Source organism: Rissa tridactyla, chromosome 17 (genome assembly GCF_028500815.1).
Source record: "Rissa tridactyla isolate bRisTri1 chromosome 17, bRisTri1.patW.cur.20221130, whole genome shotgun sequence".
Classification (NCBI taxonomy): Eukaryota; Metazoa; Chordata; class Aves; order Charadriiformes; family Laridae; genus Rissa; species Rissa tridactyla.
This window is the reverse complement of record NC_071482.1, coordinates 6,221,904-6,240,191: the sequence shown is the minus strand read 5'-3', so window position 1 is coordinate 6,240,191 and position 18,288 is coordinate 6,221,904. Positions and strand designations below refer to the sequence as shown.

Here is an 18,288-nt window from a genome sequence, read left to right as displayed (position 1 = left end):
CTTAGCAGCAGCCTCGGTGCCTGAAGCCAAAGCTATGTCGTAACACTTGGCTTGCTACGCAAAGTGATTCCCCTGCCCCTCATTCCCAGATTTTTGGTAGTGATTATTACTTTAAAAGTTTAAAATACAGAAAGCAAAAGTGGATTCCTTGCATCCTCGTCATTTTAATTGGGACAATATCTTCCATAAATGGTAAACGTAATTGACCTCATCTCAGAAGAGGCAGGGAGGAGCAAGTTATCCCTTGCCATGTGATAGTAACCTTTAGCGTAGCTCAGGGACTCAACCTATTAGCACACGCAGGCTCCCATTTGTTAGACCATAAAATAACACGTTGCCAAGCCCTATAATGGAGTGCAGATTTAGATATTGATTAATTGTTAAAATATCTCTGAAATGTACTAAGTTAAAAGGGAAATGACCTCATGTTTCCTTTGAGACTCTTCACCTTCTCCCTACTCCAAGAATTTCCGCAGCACGGCCTGCTGCGATCCCTGCCATCCCCCTGCTGCAGGGGACTCCAGCACAACTCACACAAGCCCTTTTTCGGAGCTAAGCTCCCCGTCTAAAGCAATGCCAACCAAACCCAGCTCAAAAAAAACCCCAACCCAAACAGACCCCTTGTTGACCTGTTCACCTCTCACTCAAGCTTGCTCTACTGGCATCGAAGGAAAAAAAGAAAGAAAAAAAAAAAAGGGGAGGGGGAAGACAGATTCAAGCCAAAAGCTTTGCTAAGACTGACCTCTGTGGTTCAGGTCACTTCATAACTAGACACGTTGTGGTTTGAACATAGAAAACAAGAATGAGAGAGAAGATCTGCTGATCCCTTGAAGTTTTTCCACGGGAGGCACCACCTGTACCGAGCCCCTGAGCCCACGTACAGAGAACCAAGACCCCACAGGCCCACCCAGACACCCTACGCCTCTGCCCAACTTGCAAACGTGGGGCTGCATCCCTAAGTATCCCTGCAGCTGATTTTTATTCCATTCACTTCTTCCCTGTTCTTCAGGAAAAGGATCAGTAAGAGGAGAGGGGCACCAAAGGCTCCCGAGATACCCAAGCACACGTAAACGTCACACCGGCGTGACAAAGTAGGCACGTTTGAAATTCAAGGCGCTTGGATCAGAGCGTGATCTCAACAGGAGAGAAACACTGAATCCCGCTCCAAGCCCGAAGCTCCAGAGAAGACATTTGGCAAGACCAGGAAAGGGAGGCCGGTAACCATGACAACCACTCATTTCTTAGTATCAGCCAACAAAAAATGACTCCTGAAGACACAAGCCCCGTGACCGCTGCTTCCATTTCCCCTGTCCTGGGAGGGCTCTCCATTAGTCATGCCACACACAGAACTACACCCAGGAATGTCACACAGGCTCCCCCTTAATTGAGACCCCCCCATAACCATACCTCCTCTCAGCACACCCATAGGAAGCTGCCGAATTCCTTACTTCTGGGTCGCAATCTTCCCCATTTCAAAACTAATACGGAGAGATGCCGGGCGCCACCTCTGAGCATTTGGCTTCCAAAGGCTGGGAAGAAACAAACAGAAAAGCCATATGAAGATTAACAACACGGGCGCTAAGGAACAGACAAAACTTCAGGAAAACCACCATTTCGTGGCAGAGCTTCCTCCACCTCGAATAGCAGAAACGTGCAACTTAATTCTCATTGTTATTCACCGTACACATCAGGTAAGCAGCTTTCATCTCCACTGGGCAACCGCATCACTGATTTTTATGATCTGTGCCCAGCGCATAAATTTAGGAATAAAATTAAAACTATTCAGATCTCAGCACTAACACGATCACGGTGCAGGCAAAAGGCACTGAGCTAAGCAGCACCCTCACCCTCCGAGCCCACCTCCCCAGCATCTGAAACAGCTCCCACAAGTTAATTCTTCCCCTTACCTTTCACCGCCTTTGTATCGGCTGCGCCGTCTCAGCGCTTCGGGCACCTTTTGATGGCGTCGTCCTCCCAGCGTGTTCATCCGGACACAAGACAGAGAGCTGCTCCGTCAAAAGCCTCAGTTTTTCAAAACGGCCATTTGTTGTTGGTGTTATCTGCTCCTGTTTTGGGGAGGAAAAAAGGGCTTCTAGATCCCTGGCCACACGAGGAAAGGCTCTAGCTGCTGGTCAAGCTAGAAATGGAAAGTAAGGAGTCGGGGGAACCCCTGCACTACTTTTGCAAGCTCCCTAGATCTTGGCCCCAACTCAGGCTTTTTCTAGACAGCCTTTGCTGCCTCAAAGCGAGGGCTTTTTCAAAAGCTAAAACACACATACCCTTGCCTCCTCTCCCAGCAGCATTCCCTAGAGAGGGCATTCCCTAGCTCTCCACTCCCCAGAGCGCGATCAGATAGAAAGAGAGTCACTGCACAGCCTTATCCCTCCCCAATTCAAATAGCATTTGTACTTCAGCGTTACACTGTTCCACTCACCTCCCACCTTGATTTTTCCTGCGTGTTACCAACCACAGGATCCCAAAAGCAGCACAGCTTAGTCTCTGGGATTTCAGCCGGAGTCTCCAACTTTCATCTCCTGCAAAACCATAGTCCTTTTTGGAGCTCCCGTCGTCCTCCTCCTTCGAGGTTCCAGTTCCCCAGGAAGGGCTGCAGAAGCCCACCATGCAGCGGGCAAGACTGGGCAGCTCTCCTCCCCCGAGAAGCAGTATTTAAGCCCAGCCAGGTGCTCCTCTTTAGCCTAATTGGCAGATTGGGGTCAAACTGCACCTGGCTCCAAACCAAGCCTGGCCTGAAGGGAACCCACTTGTCCCCACTACAGACATACAGAGCCCAGTGTACACCCAATCACAGAAGTATAGAACCACAGCATGGTTACAGCTGGAAGGGACACTAAAGATCATGTCGTTGACGGGCATGATGCCCATGGGCAGGGACACCTCCCGCCAGCCCAGGTTGCTCCAAGCCCCGGCCAACCTGGCCTTGAACCCCTCCAGGGATGGGGCAGCCACGGCTTCTCTGTTCCAGGGGCTCACCACCCTCACACCAAACGATTTCTTCCCCACATCTCATCTCAATCTCCCCTCTTTCAGTGTAAAACCGTTCCCCCTCGTCCCGTGGCTCCCCTCCCTGACCCAGAGTCCCTCCCCAGCTTTCCTGGAGCCCCTTGAGGGACTGGAAGGGGCCGGAAGGTCTCCCCGGCGCCTTCTCTTCTCCAGGCTGAACCCCCCCAGCTCTCTCAGCCTGTCCTCCCAGCAGAGGGGCTCCAGCCCTCCCAGCATCTCCGGGGCCTCCTCTGGCCCCGCTCCAACAGCTCCGTGTCCTTCTGGAGCGAGTCAGCTGCCCAAGCAGCTTCCTCCACGCCACTGCCCCACGGGCTAGCTCCCAGATGACCAGGTAGCCAGCCCAACCAGGAGTCACCCAACCTGCGTTTGGCTCCTGGCTCTGTGCAAGCCACGCCACTTCCCTGTGCTGAAGCTCTGATGCCAGGATTAGGCGTCTGCCCTGTGGGCACCTTGGGGTGGCTGTGGGGCAGGAGATGCTACCTCAGAAGCTGACGCAGGGCAGCTTCTCAGCCGCGGCTCTGTCGCAGAAGGCAGCACTCGCCTATTCAGATGTGAAGACCAGCCAACAAGAGGACAGCCCAAAAGCCTACATTTTCCTAAGGGGTTCATCGCCCTTGAGCACCTGCTTTTCTGGCTTGTGTTCATTGCAAGGCACTCCGTGCAATCCACATACCCCAAAGAGAAACTCCGTGCCATAAAGAGAGCCAGGACTGTTTCAGATGTCAGTGCCTACAGCTGCTGTGTTGATTTTGAGGGAACAAATGTGCCCAGTGAAGCAGAGAGGTTAACATAACCCTGTCACTGCTCCACGCTACAAAAAGCATTAAGGTTCAAGGAGTGAGTACAGAGATCTGCAGTGAGCACACCAAAACCTTATTTGGAAATGTACTGATTTAAACACACAAAAGAGTAAGAATGGAAACAAAATGCACAGAATTTCAAAAGCGACATCAAATGAGCTTTTAATTAAAGCATATTAAAGGCCCCTTTTTCAGAAAAAAAAAGAAGAGAGGGGCTTAAAGCTGTCCTCTTCTTTAAAAGATTTTGTGAAGTACTTCTCATGGAGAGACGAGTAGAGTTTTGGAGAGATGGATGGAGTTTTGAGTTGGGGAAGATGGGTACCACCCTGCCTTTGGCAAGAGCAGGAGAAAGAAGGCACTTCTGGCCTGGGACATCTTCTGGTTGATCCGATTCAACCCCTTTCTTTCAAGACTAATTGCGGACCGCTCGAACAACAGCCATCGGGGGAGAGCTCAGGGCAGCATTTTGGAAAGGAGAGCCGAAAGCAGACAACCGGTCTGCTCTGCCCCCTGCAATGGGGGCTTTCTATCTGGAGAGCAGATGCACACGTGTAGGCTGGTAAATGAGGAGGCAGAAGATACGGCAGGGACGAGAAAGGGGAAAGGCAATTATAGTCTACAACTCTACGTTGTATTTTGAGCCCGTGGCTGTGAGTTTCTCCTCCTTTACTTCCAAAATACTTCTTACCCAGCTTTGCCAGGTGCTTCGCGGCAGGGAAGAAGGCGCTACGTGAACACAGGGGCTTAGTATTGCCCAGGAGCCCTTCAGTTGTTGGGGAAAAAAAATGCAGAAAATCAAATTTTTATTTGTGTTTTGATCTCACAAACTGAAAAAAACCCCAACCAATCAGGAAAAAACTCTGCTGGACTGTACAAGGAAACGAATTCCCCTAATTACCACAAGATGCTCCCCAAGTCTGACAGTATCTCTTGGAGCAGATGTGTTCAAATAATATTTCCTCAGCCTCCAGCCTGCGTGGGCAGATTCCAGCACCAGCCACTAATGTTAAAAAGTACCTAATGAGCATCGACGTTAAGAAACCGCCTGGTCTTCTGGTGTCTGCATTTTTCCCATCCTCCAGGCCAAGTTGCAAACATTTTGTTGGTATTATTCACATCAGAAAGTGCTTGATTTTGAAAAAAAACCCAAACCGCTAAAATCTGGATCCATGAAAGCAATTGCTAGAAAGGAAGGACTGGAGTCCTTGAAGTTCTTCTTTAGGCAGACTAAGTGCAAAGGGGCAGGTCTGAGGTTTTTCTAGCAGTGACAGCAAACTCTGCCTGCCTCGCTGAGATGTTATTTAGGGATGAAGAATTATACACACTCGCACATATATCCCAGGCAGGTTTCTCTCACTAATTTCCCATGTGATTAGCTGTACTCAAAATGCTGCACGGCACTGGAGGTTCTTGGAGCGATATCTTCGCCGATCAACAGGCAAGTGTGCAGCTGCAGAAATGCGGCAGATAAAACGACGCCAAGTTTTTCTCCTCCGGGCTTCCCTCGCTGCCCGGGAAGGGACTGTCCAAAGATCTCAGAGATTTTGCCGCAGACCCAAGAACAAATGGTCTGAATCCTGCCATCCGTTGCCTCCCCTCTTACCACCGGTACTGTATAGCTGCTGAACAAATGTTTAAGTGGAGATCGTTACACCAGCTTGTAAAGAACGACTTCACAAGAGTCTTATTTCCATTTCCTTCTCCCCTCTCCCCACTTCCCTTGTTCAGAGCAAGCCCTCTCTCCTCCTCTTCTCAGTAATCCACATTTACGCTCAGAAAGCAACTGCTTTAATGAGACAATGATTGCTTTAACCTGAAAAAAATGTACAGGAATGAGGGGACTCTGAGAAAATCTGCCTTCGCCTGTGGTAGCCACCTGACCTCTTATCAGAGCGGTGCTGTGCATGTCCCTCGCAGGGCTCCGTGAGGACAGAGATGGGACAGCTTCTTGGAAGAGCTGGAAATCAAGAAATGCAACTTGAAGCCTTGCCAGTTAATCCTTCAAAGGGCGAGGGACGGATCCCTACAGCGCTACGCTGACAGCAGGTATCTTCCCTGCTTGTTCCGAGCTCTGTTTCCGAATCCAAGATCTTGTCCTCCTCAGGGCCCCCCTCTCTACCCCCACTCTCCATCCTCATTTCTGAACGAGCTCCAAGGTTGATTTCCTGCGTGTTTGAATAGGACCAGCTTGACACAGCCTGCCTTGGGATGAAATCACCAACTTGGCTTGCCTTCTGTCTGAAAAACAAATCCTTCTGCAGGGCTTTCATCTAGAAAAAGGACAAGGATTCTGAAACGCAGGCAGGCCTCTGCCAAGTTCCTGTGAACTGCTGCCTGAGTAAAGCTTATGTTTGCTGTGTATTTAGCTTAGCTTTAATAAAGGTTACCTAGCTGAGATTTTACGCTACAAATAATCAATGAACCTCCTCCTGTTTGCTCCCCTGGTAGCTCAAAATAAGGAAGTAGAAACACAGGTAGGTGAGACTCGGAGTTCTTGCAGGGACTAGCTGTTTTTGAAGAGGAATGGGACACCACGCATGGGGAAATCTCAATCTGTGAGCAATGGCCAGGGCAAGCTGGGAGGAAGGGAAACTAAAACAGCAGCCTCAAAGTGAGAGGACCTTCTTCCATGACACAATCTTCCAGGTTATTCAGGTCGTGATGGGAATAACGTCTTCTGGGATACCTGGACTTCAGCTTTCTTATTGCTCTGCAGAAAATGGTGGTGACGATGCTAACTTGTGGGGAGCCAAGAGCCCTGCACACACGGTACGCAAGCAGTATCAGGCAAGGGCGTAATGGTATGACACGCTCTGGGGGCCTGTTGCACGCTGTGATCCCCGTACTGGTTTTGGGACAGGGCTGCTTCTATGACAGTCCTCAAATTTGACAAGCAATTGATGGGCTGTTCTAGCTAGGGACGGTAGCCTGTATTTGCCTCCTGAGTGAGCGAGGTGCCAAAATTATAACGTACCTATTGTATTTGGTTTGCCCCTAAACCTTGAAATTAGCCCAAGGCCTGCCTCTGCCCTTCCCCAACCCCTCTATTTTCCTTTCCCAGAATAGAAAATACACTTTCTGTGCTCACTCGGAAAGGAGTGGAGATGGGCTGTACGCTTCTCTCTCCCGAGCAAAGTGCTGGAGCAGAGAAGTGCAATATAGGAGCTGTGGGCTCAGCGTCGAGAGTTTGTTACAGGAGGGTTCCTGTACTCCAGGAGTTTCTTAACCAAGCTCATTAGCCCAATCCTCCTCAGCTTAGGTGAAGCTGAACTAGAAAATGAGGTACTACAACCGTACTAAGTCATGAAGGTGTTTGCTGGGCACACGCGAGCAGCTACAGGCAAGGCTGGGTTATGTATCTACTCTGCAGGAGTTTGCACCGATTCTTGCTAACGCTTCTCCTCGTTGGAGAGCTGGGGTCTAAAAGCCACCATATGGTTATCATCGGTACCGGGGAAGCATGTGGCCAGGACATGTGTAACTCACATTTTCCTCTGGACCACACTCAGCCTGCACTTGTTTATTGTGGGGGAGGGACTGGAAAAATCATTGACTCACCGTCAGGAACAAAACATTTAAAATCTTGAATTGAAAACGACTCTTTTTTTTTAACAAAGCTTTTCTGCTGTTGCAGAGGAAAGGGAACAAGTATTGAGTGGGAAAGTTTGGGGGCTGCACAGGGTTTTCCCTCAGTGGACAGAAGCGATACACTGAAGAGACAGCTCTTTCTGGTGCTTCTCTAGACAACGTCAGGTTTCTACTCTGGCCTTGCTCTAGTCTGTACCTGGTTGAACCCTTACAGAAAAATAAAGACCCCCGCTACCTCTATTCCTCAAGTCGTGTCTGGTTTAGGTTTTGCTGGACTTAGAAATGTCTCTCCGTCAGAAAAGAAACCCAGATGGGAACCATGTATCTCAAACCACCCACCCGACAGCTAGGATATAAGGATGCGGACAGACCAAAATGGCGCCCTGCAAATAGCCCGTACAGTGCTAAAACGCAGCGTGCTGGGAGTGGAGGGGATTAAAGGTTTAACGTGGAATTCAGTGCATTTCAGGCACAATACACAGCTCCGCTGAACATTTACAGGCAACTTTGTGCATGGCATTTTGCAGCATGTTGCTGCAAAAATATGCATTTTGCATATTAATGGGTCAAAGCTTGCGACGTCTGTTGTAGCTCTAACACTCTTGTTTGATCTCCAACGGAAGAAGACACTAAGCCTGTAGAAAAATCAAAGGCATAAAATGGCTGTGGGCAAAAAGTCCACAAACTGGGGCAACGCCAGCCTTTGCCCTGTTCCACAGCTGAATTCAGCAGCTGCACTCGCGTCTGGTTCTGTGAGGCTGGCTGAAATGCATTCATCTACTCACAAAGCTCCTGCAGATGGAAGGAGGCTCTGCTGGGTCTAAGATCTGAGCCAAGCTTAAGCCTGGATTCTGTTGCATCCAGCTCCATTTGCCACGACGGATTCTGCCAAGCTCGCCTGAGCACAAGAAAGGCTTCCAGTTCTAATTTTCAGCTCTGCTCTCTTGCCTCTTTCCGTTCTTCCTCTCGCATTCTGCTGCCGGAAAACACACGAACAATGGAGATTAGCCAGAGCTCAAAGGCCTTTCAAGTGTTTTCCAAAAAGCACGAAACCTCTGCCTCTATTCCTTGCTGGTGTCACACGAAGCCAATTCTCCCCCCACCCCACACGCTCTCCCGGACGTCTGAGAACAGTGAGTGTCTCACATAACTGAAGGGGGTTCCTGTCCTCAAATCTAACAAACAACGAGGTGACTGAACATCTGGAAGGAACAGATGCTTCTCATATCCCCGGACGGCGCCTTTCAATGTGTACTTCATGCCACCCAGGGCTGTCTACCCATGGAGAAAGGGAATCTGGGCTCCTTGGCAGCGCGGAGCCCATCAGCCGTGAGTCAGAGAGCTGTTGGTTCACCAACATGTAGATGCGCAGCTGGTGTCTCACTGCAAAGAACAGACTGAACAGCACAGCTCACCTGCTGATTTCAAAAGACACAGCGAAGATAGGGAGGTATTCGCAGCACATGTGGGTAGGACAGATCCAGGAAGAACTGGGGGTAAGTTGCTGTCTGAAGACACGTGCAAAATCAGCGGGCTTGGCCCCACTGCCCCATGGCCCTGCTCTTTGGAAAACCTTCTCTCTCAGCTCACAGCAGGGTGCCCAGAGAACTGACCTGCTGGTTCAGCCTGTGGCATCTCCAAACAGAAAGACTGATACACGTTTGCAGGTAAATAACAGGGATTAAACCCACAACCATCGACCGCAAAAGAGCCATCTCTGGGTGTGCAGCGGAAACCACTACCGGCGCAGGAGCCTCTCATCTCCTGTTGCAGACCAGGAACAGACAGGAACAAAATACACCCGTCCTTTAGCCGCAACATCTGAGCGCCCTGCTCGGGTATCACGTTTTCTCTGCCTAGCACCCAAGGAAGCAGGAGCCGCTCGCTTCGTTTTCCAAAGAGCGAGCAGCATCACAGACCCACTGAGGCTGCCAAGACAACGTTTCACGGGAAGGACACCGATTCTTCGCTATTTTCACAGCCCAGCCCGTTGCAGTCTCACCTTTGGAAATGGACGAGTGAGATCGTACCTGCCGGGTGAGAAAGGGGAGAGCTGTGCTGAGAAATCACCAGGAAAGGAAGATGAGGACGTTGCAAGTGCCGCAGCTCTAGTCTGTACTCAGCTAAGCTGAGGCCCAGAACTCCAAACTCGTGGAAGTCTGTAGTTCAAATCCACAAGGTATTAATCTAGTTCAGTCACTTCCAATACAGTCACTAAGCTGCCAAGCGGCAGCGTTGGGAGTTACACAGAAATAATCCCAGCCTGAGCTTCTTGTGGCATCATAAATTGCCTGTGTCGTCAGTCAGCAGAAACCTGAGATGAAATTCTTTCCTTTGCAGTTAATTATTTCCAAGCCTTCGCAGCCTCAGCCGAACTGGTGAAAGGTGCTGAACTGACAGCCCTGGAGAAACAGGCTTCCCATGCGTCCACAGAGGCGGGCAGAAGTGAGCCGGTAGCGAGAACTCCAACCTGCTCCGCCAATGTGCTGCAAACCTTGCGCTCGAGTCGGACTACTCTTCTTTCCCACCAGTCCACGCTAATCAGCTCTGCTTGCATGCCCCTGGAAAACCACAGCCTCAGAATTCTCATCCGCAGGGCCAAACCCGATGTGAATTTTAGCCCGTGGATCTGGCAGCCCTCTAAGGGTGAAGCAGCCTCCTCCAGACCCGCTGCTGACGTTTATCATGGCCAGGTGCAAATCTTCTTGCGCTGGCCGAGCGCCATGAGACCAGCGTGTTTTTAAGAATTTCACCCTCCTACCAGACAGTGTTTTTCAATATTTTGCATTAAATCTTCTGCTGTATTTGATTAGCCTGCAGCAGCTGTTTTCCACTCTCACAACAAATCATAAATCTATAAGCTTATGTGTGAGAGACTGTCTGTGCCTAAGAATGCGTGTGTCTGAAAAAGCGCGTGGCTGCACAGCTGTGCATGAGCCTGTACCTGCATATAGGCTTGAGTGAGAAAGAGCAAATCAATAAACCTTCGTACATAATCAAGTTTGAATCTATGTTGGAGGCCACAGGGTAGTTTACGCTTCTGTGTATGTGCACGTGTGCAAGAATTCCCACTTGGATATGCATTCGTTAAATGAGTGTTCCATACTGAGAACGCGAGAATCAATGCTAATAAACGGTTGATTGCTCCAGTGTGAGCTCAGGGATGGGCACACGTTTCTACGAAGGAAGATGAGTTTTAGCACAAGCACGTACATCACACGAGCATGGGAATATCCGAGCACAGGTCAGAAAGAGTTAGGGAGCCCTGACGCTCCCATGCACAAAAATACGAGTCCTTGTGCACTCAGGTTTGTGACTGTGTGCACTCAAGTCAAAAACTCCTTGTTGTGAAGCCAAGATCTCCTGTCCCATGGCCAATTCAGATACGGAGAGCAAACGGCTGAAAGAGAAGGGAGGGGGAAACAGCTCCATACATTAAAAAAAAAATAATAAAAAGAAGGCGTTATTCAAAGACTATAAAAGGCAAAAGTTTGGATGAAGGAGAAGAGAGAGGGTTGCCAAGTTGTGACAAAAAAAAAAGAAAAAGAAGGAGCGAGCTGCTGCCAGGTCTTGGCACGTGTGCTTTTACTTGTATAAATCAGTCACTCTAGACCTATGGTAGTTCTTGCTGACAAGCTGTCAAGCTCCTTGGCTGGGGGAATAGGGCATGTGCTTTACATGCACTTACAGAATAGTAAACTGTTATTAAAAGTGGGAAAAAAACCCAGTCTGATTTACTTGTGGTTTTGCCTGCTTGGCTGTATTATCACAGAACAAATTCACTCGTGCGCGGAGCAGTCTGCTTGCATGGAAAACTACAGGCTAACCTCCCTGTGGAAGCACTTGACCTCTTAAGGGGATGGGCAGAAACAAAACATCGCCAAGAACAGAGAACGTTAAATGAAGACATCGGCTAAAGCCAGCGAAATGCTGTGCGGATTTCAAACAGCCCAAAGCACCGAGGGACGTGGTTCACCCATGCTTTGAACTGGACAGAGACCTGTGAACGTCCCAGCTTCGTTCAGGAGACGGGGAAAGCTCCTCTAGGCAGGCTTAGATCAGGGTTGGGATCGGGCCCATTGCTACGTAAAACCCAGACACATCAGCTGGGCCCAGAGCAGAGAAACTGCCTAAGTTAGCAGCCAACAGTCCCGAGCTGCCCGGGGGTGCGGCGAAGGGAGGAGAAGGCTGCCGTTTTCCATGACGAGGGAAGCGGGGAGACGTGCGCTCTGTCTGAAGGCCGCTGGGACCACTGGCGAGAGACGGGCTTTAGACAGCAAAAGATAGGAAGGATGGATGCTCAGCTTAGGGTTGGAAAGGGGAAACAAACGCAGAAAAGCCAAAAAAGGATTTAGAGAGATGTTATGCGAAGAGAATAAATAGATAATTGCCAGTGGAAAACCTGACCAGACTAGTTCTCTCAGTATTGACTTTGCAGTTAAGTACAGCCTCGTCGCTGCCTTCCCACGTTACAGGGCATTCATCCTGTTTTATCACTCAGCGAGCTGCACAAACGCACGCACGTATATAAATACAGCACTGGGCTGGACGATCTGCCCGTGTTGCCCCACCAAAACACCACGTCGGCACTCATCCCGACTCCCACCCAGAAGCTGTCTGCCTTCCCGAGACGGATGCCTGTTTTTCGAGTCTGTCCCACAGAAGACACTAACTCATTTTGGACGGTAATACGGCACTCCCGGTGTCAGTCCACGCACTAGGTTTTTAGGAAACGGGCTTGTCAGGCTATTCAGACCTACAAGAATAAAAAGTGAAACCCAACGAAGATATGAAATTTTATGGTGCCGTCTGTAGCAACACTTCCAAAAGTAGCTTTGACTGGAACATAGAGTTGGATCACGCCAATCCAAGACCACGAAAGACACAGAGCATCCTTATTGGATGAGATTTGCGTTTTTCTGTATGTCTTTTACTGTATTCCTCAGTTTATGGGGCGTAACCCCATACCACTGCTGTAATCTGTCCTGATCAGTAGGCACGTTTGGAGGAAAATGCTTATAAGACGACAACAGAACTATTTTAAAAAATAACCGCCTGTTAACAAAGCAAAACCCAACAAGGGCTACAGCCTAAACCTCAACCCAGTTTGAGAGCCTACTTAAGCATGCAAGCAGACAAAATTCGGGTAATAATCCTACCACTAATTCACAGGGAGCACAAGGTCTTCAGGAAGGACACGGACTGTGGATAGAATGGAAAAAAAATGGAGAAAACGAGATGTTTGTGTGGATTTGCAAAGCAAGGCTGTAGCCAAATCAAGCACTCGGGGTTTCCAAATCACAGCTCCTGGCTCCAGCCGATGGACTCGCTGCCCTGCGAGTAAGACTTCAACATATGACCAGGACAGCACACGGGATGCTTTGAAATGGCTTGTGCTGCTGAGGTCTCAGGGTGGATCGTGGGGAGAAGGTCAGACTTGTGCAAGACTCGTATGTTAAAGTAGGTCACTGATCCAACCCATCCATTTAGGGTTATATGCCTTCCTGATGACTTCAGCATCTAACTGTCTTGACAACACCAGCGAGGAAGTACTGCTGCCAAAACATTAATGGATCTAGGGCAAAACTCAGCCCCGAGCAGGAAGCCAGTGTAACACCCAGGCACCTTAAGCACCTTCAAAACAATGCTTAACCAGGATCCGAAGTTCATATAAGCAAACCGAATCGTTAGCGAGCACGTTCGCAACAACAGTTATGTCCCTGGGTGGTCTCAGCAGTTACACAGAGGTCTGCGTCCAACACGTTCAACAACTTTTCTACGTGTTACTGAGGATCGCTGCCTGTCTTTTACAGACGGGGACGGTGAGGCACTTGTCCCAGTGATGGGTTGTGCAACAGAGAACTGGACACTATCACAAAAAACATAGGCTCTCACCTTGCGAACAATAACAGCATCCACCCAAACCCAACCGAACCAAGAAATCAAGTACAAACACCTCAGTCGTTAAGTTCATCGTTATCTCAGGTAGTTTACTTTGGTCTTCTTTAAAAGGTGTGGCTGTGAACAAGTCATGAGGCATGGGGGATTAAAGGAAAGGGGAGTAAGAGGTTAATTGGATTCTATTTGGAGAGGGATTTAGGTTGGCTGAGTTTTTTCAGTCAGCAGCGCACAGTGGAACGTGTCACTTGTAATTGAGCTAATGAAACACCTCTGGAGATAAAAAACCATAAGCTAAATTCAGACTTGACTTAGAGACTTGAAGTTCATTCACCACAAGGTTAGGCCGAGATGTAACTGCTTTGTTTAAGGACAGTGGGCTGGAAAGGTAACCGCAGAACTGCTTTTACTTTGCAAAATCTGGTTTTTCTCACTCAAGGCTGCTGGACCGAGGGGTGATTAAGCAGATTGTTTTGTTATGGATACTCTTCCAGGACAGGAATCTAAACTCTGCCAATATGCTAATGCAATTTACTAAGTCCAGCCTCTCCTCTACTCTAATGATATTATATTTGTTTTCTATAAGTAGAATAGGGAGGGCAAGCATTTTGCTCCATGGTTGTGGCAGTGGAACTACACATGGCTTAGTCGAAAGAGGGCTGCGAATACCTGCCCTTCTCGATGCACTTTTATGGTGGGCTGCCGTCTTCCAGCCCAGTTCCTTTCGGTTTTCACAAGGGGAATGAAGGGTTTCTTTTCTAGTCTTCAAACCGTGACAAAACCCCCTCTGCCCCAAAGCCAAACTACCAAACGTGACCTGAATGCAAGTAAGGGAGCGCTGGCTTCCCAAGTCTGCCAAAAGGCCAAGCCAGAGTCCTGCAGGGAACGGCATCCTCTTTGTGAAACATGTTCGTGATCTGAAATTACCTCGTCTTCCGAGTCAGGAAGAAAACCTTTAATAGCAAGGTAAATCATGGGGAAAAAATCAGATATTTTCAGGAGGCAATTTCAAAACCATAGAGGTATTTTGTCAAAAAAAAAAAAAAAAAAAAGTCTATCTTCTCAAAATGAACCGCCAACTCAGAAAGTAAGTTACTTCCTAAATTAAAAAGTTGTAGTGAAAATTGGTTTCCAATTTTGCAGGTTTTATATTCTTGCTTTGGGGATAATTACAATAATCCAGTAATTATCTTTTGAAGACACTTTCAGAAAACCAAAACTCTACTTCTTCATTCCCCTTGTCTCCCTTCAGGAGTTTAAGAATAAAGTTAGCTTTAATGAGAAAAGAGGATGGACTTGACATCCCTGATTGAACAAGAACCACACACAGTCATGAATTTTATGCAGTTGTATAAAAAATATTGCAGGCATGAGGACCTCAGCCTCTGAGTGCACTAGAACACTTCTGTGCCGATCTCACAACACAAGAAACCCGGAAATGATGCAGCTCCACCCTGTGTAAGAGAAATCCAGAATAGCGGACAGCAATGCAGAAAACACGAAGTTTCTGCATGAGCCCTGCAGAGATTGAGATGGTAAGGAGATCCAGGAGGCTGGTTTTTTTATATCCTGGTAAGAGTGACGTTCGTTCAGCAGGAATTACCTCTTTCTCTTTGATTCCTCCTGCTGTGGTTTGATTCTTCCCTCTTCCTGCTGAGGTTTGATTCCTCCTTCTCCGGCTTTAGGAAAGAAGACAGATAAGTGGCTGCCTGGTCTATTAGCTGATACCTAGAAAACAGAATGTCTCTGGTTAATTAAGGGATCAAAATAGCCAAGGTGTTGAAGCTGGGGGGGAAATGTGCCCTGGCATGTCAAGCGAGTTACATTCTGTGTTGTTAGATCCTTTGTCTCTCCCAACATCCAGCTCAGAGTTTCTATGTGTCGGACAGCAAACAAAAGAAAGGCTTTTTCAGAACACGGGTCCTGCAAACCCACTTTGAGATGGGAATTCAAGCTGCAGGCTTTCTGGCATCATCACTAGCAATAAAGACAAAAACAGATCGTGCCCAGTTACAGCGCTGCAGCTGATTCAGTGAATTTGCACAAATGGCAACTGATGGGGAAAAGGCACTTTTGCCACCAGAGTTCAGCTGACAGTTCAGCTGCCAGTTCTGGAAAGAAAGGAATCCAGCTCCCTCCCCCAAAGCTGAATTGCTCCTATAGCGCTGAGACAAAGAGGGGCAAGACCAGTAGCAAAAACACTACTTAAGACATCACAGACAGCGAAAAGGATCATCTCCACGGAACAGCTTTATTGTACCGAGGCCTCTATAGCCACCCTGTTGATGAGAGCCATGCTTTAAAGGCGACCTGTCCTGGATTATAAACAATCTAATATTTGAGGAGCCAAGAGCTTGCTATTTCACATTAAGTGCTATTAATTGTTCTGGTTATCATGTTGTGCAGTTCGACCTAACCTACTGATTTCCCCCCACTCCTGCTGCAAAACATCCATCACTTTTTAAAGGGTTACATAAAGCTACAGGGAAAGGTTCTGGTTTGTGTTAGCTTGATTGCTATGGACTTTAATAAAGCACCCATCGCAGCTGCCTAGCCGCACTATAGATCAAGCTCCTATAATTCTATTCATGCCTCCAGAGGGGAGGCTAAGCAAAACGTAAAATTTAACCTCCCTGTGCTTTATTCCTGGCTTGGAGAGATGTCAGAGGCCGTGCAAGCTTTCAGTTTTTCCTTGCTCCCTCAGAATCGGCGGCAACAGACGGAAGGAAGCAAGCAGGAAAGGCAAGCAAGGACAAGGAGATGGCTGCACAGACCACACTCTTCACGGCACCTAACAGCACGCCAAGGGCAATAGCAACGCGAGTTACTGGCCCAGCAAAGACAAGTGGCCTTTGGAAACTCAACAGCTAAGGCAGGTAGCTTTAAAATAAGCTTTTTTCCTCCACAAGGCTACCGGGGATGAAGCCACTCGTCCAATGCCTACCTGTGGCAAACCCGGCAGGGAATCCAGCACAAGGACTCATCACAGCTGAGTGTGCGTGTATGAATTGCTATATTCTGCAGGTTTTCTTTGGCACTTCGCTCACCGAACCTGTTGCATGTGGGGTAGTGAATTCCCTGGATGACTCACGCGAGCACACATGTCAGTGGGATGTGTAGCAAACCCATCTCGCGCAGGAGCCTCCAAAATCTGCTTGCTTCTCTCCCACTGGAAGCAACAAGCTCGAGGCTCCTCTGCCTCCTACCACTCAGGGTGGAAAAGGTGAGGAGAAGCAAAGAAACGACAGGTTTCATTCCTATCCCTCATCCCTTCCTGGATGCGTTATTCCCTGTATCAACAGGAGAAATCCTGGAGAAACAGAAAAGCCACAGTATTTCTTCGATAAGAGATCCACTCTGGCAATGCAAACAATACACCTACCTCACAACGGCGCATTAATTCCAGGAGGTTAGCTCAAGTCCACACAAAACCATTAACGGTACTGAACAGTAATTGCATCCTGCCTCTGTCAAGACAGACCACAGAAAATGAGCCGGGCACAACTCCTGTACAACACAGGCAGGACTCCGGATTGCCAGTTTAGCCAGCCAAAGTAAGAATTTCCCTGAATTTACGTGAATTCGAGAGCATCCAAATGCTATTCACTCTGAGGAAGCATCCCTCTCTGAGATACCAGGCACTGCCCGTGCAATGCGAGCAGCCACGTTGCCTACGCTTCCACTCGAAAACATCTGAGCGCCTGCCAGATGGCGAGGGGAGGAAATAAAGTGTATGCACACAGGCAGACGTGGGCCTTCTCCTCAGATGGCGTGAATCAGTGACACTGGAACCACAAAACCCAATGACACAATGTGGTAAACAGGGGTTTTTTTTTTTAAAAAAAAGAGTTTTAAAGTAGAAAGAACTTGAGCAAATTAACATATTGAATTTCCTCACTGTCAGACTTAAAAAAAAAAGGAGCTGTAAGCCTTAGAAGATAAACAAAATTCTGCCTCTAATACAAATAAAATTTTCAAGAACGATTCACTTTGTCCGTTCTTCAAGGAGATTTGTCACCCTGGGCTTGCGCTCACTTTTGAAAAAGAGGCTGACCTGAGCATTTTTTTATTTATTTAAAACATAACAAGCCAACCCAAAGCCATGTCTTTTCCTTTGGCTCGCTCTTTCTCTGTATTAATTTCAATTCAATCAACGAGGCAGTTGCATAACTGTTGTTTATAATTGCTGTCACGTCAACCCTGAAACTGATCACTGCAACCCTGAAGTTATATAAAAGGTTTTGTTAGGATTTTTGTTATTTTTCTCGTTTAAATTGTGGGAAGATGAAGTCCTACCCTGGAGAGATGTTTTGGTTTTCTGAGCTCTGTTGCCTATTAGTCCTGTGCTTTGGTGTCTTTTCTCTCCAGTTTTGTTTTACCCAGCGCAAGGGTCTGTTTATGCACATAAACTCTCCAAAAACAGTTCTGTGCACCCCATTAGTACACAGGCTATAAAATACTCTGTGCTGAGTCAGAGAAGCAACTGGCAAAAGTAAAGTTCACAAAATGGGTAAGCTCTTAAGGACCGATTTAAACACATTTCTGGAAAGGTAGACTATTTAAATGCTTAAGTGGCCTGGGACTGTAATTTACCTTGCTCTTCTGAAGCCAGTGGGCTCCCACCCGTCAGCGATACAGCATCAAACCCCGAGGGATCGTTTCTCCTCATGTGCGTGTGTCAGAATGTCGTCGTCGCTTACGCACACAGCAATGATCCCAGAATTGAGAGTCACCTCCTCCGCCAGCCCCCAAACACATCGTGGTTTCCTTGGTCCTCTCCCAACGCTTCTGGCTATTCCCCTTGGACTCAGAGGTGTACTCACCTGGTAGATGTCTCTCTCCTGCCTGCAAAGAATTCAGACGATCCATTTTACCATCACTTTTCTGTCTCTTTAGAGGCACGAATGCCTGGGGCGTACTCACAGCTATCTTGGGCCCAAGGTAGTTTGAAAGCTATTCTGCACTGCATAAATGCTTTAAG

General features: G+C 48.1%; 1 protein-coding gene across 13 annotated transcripts in view; it reads right to left on the bottom strand.

Annotated features, from left to right (window-relative positions):
* Window positions 1-1,442: 1,442 nt before the first annotated feature.
* ZBTB44 (zinc finger and BTB domain containing 44) overlaps window positions 1,443-18,288 on the bottom strand; it is a 60,922-nt gene continuing 44,076 nt past the window's right edge. For 2 of the 13 annotated variants that reach the window (XM_054223234.1, XM_054223235.1), the window contains exons 6-7: window positions 14,911-15,035; window positions 13,423-14,260 (exon numbers count right to left, since the gene is read on the bottom strand). In XM_054223234.1, the coding sequence (XP_054079209.1) occupies window positions 14,073-14,260; window positions 14,911-15,035 (313 nt within the window). In that variant the 3' untranslated portion in view covers window positions 13,423-14,072. Of the gene's footprint in view, window positions 1,530-1,907; window positions 2,067-3,957; window positions 8,045-8,194; window positions 8,386-13,422; window positions 14,261-14,905; window positions 15,036-16,285; window positions 16,618-17,900; window positions 18,153-18,288 lie in introns of those variants that run through there. The other 11 variants (XM_054223241.1, XM_054223243.1, XM_054223240.1 and 8 more) reach the window with 11 other exon arrangements.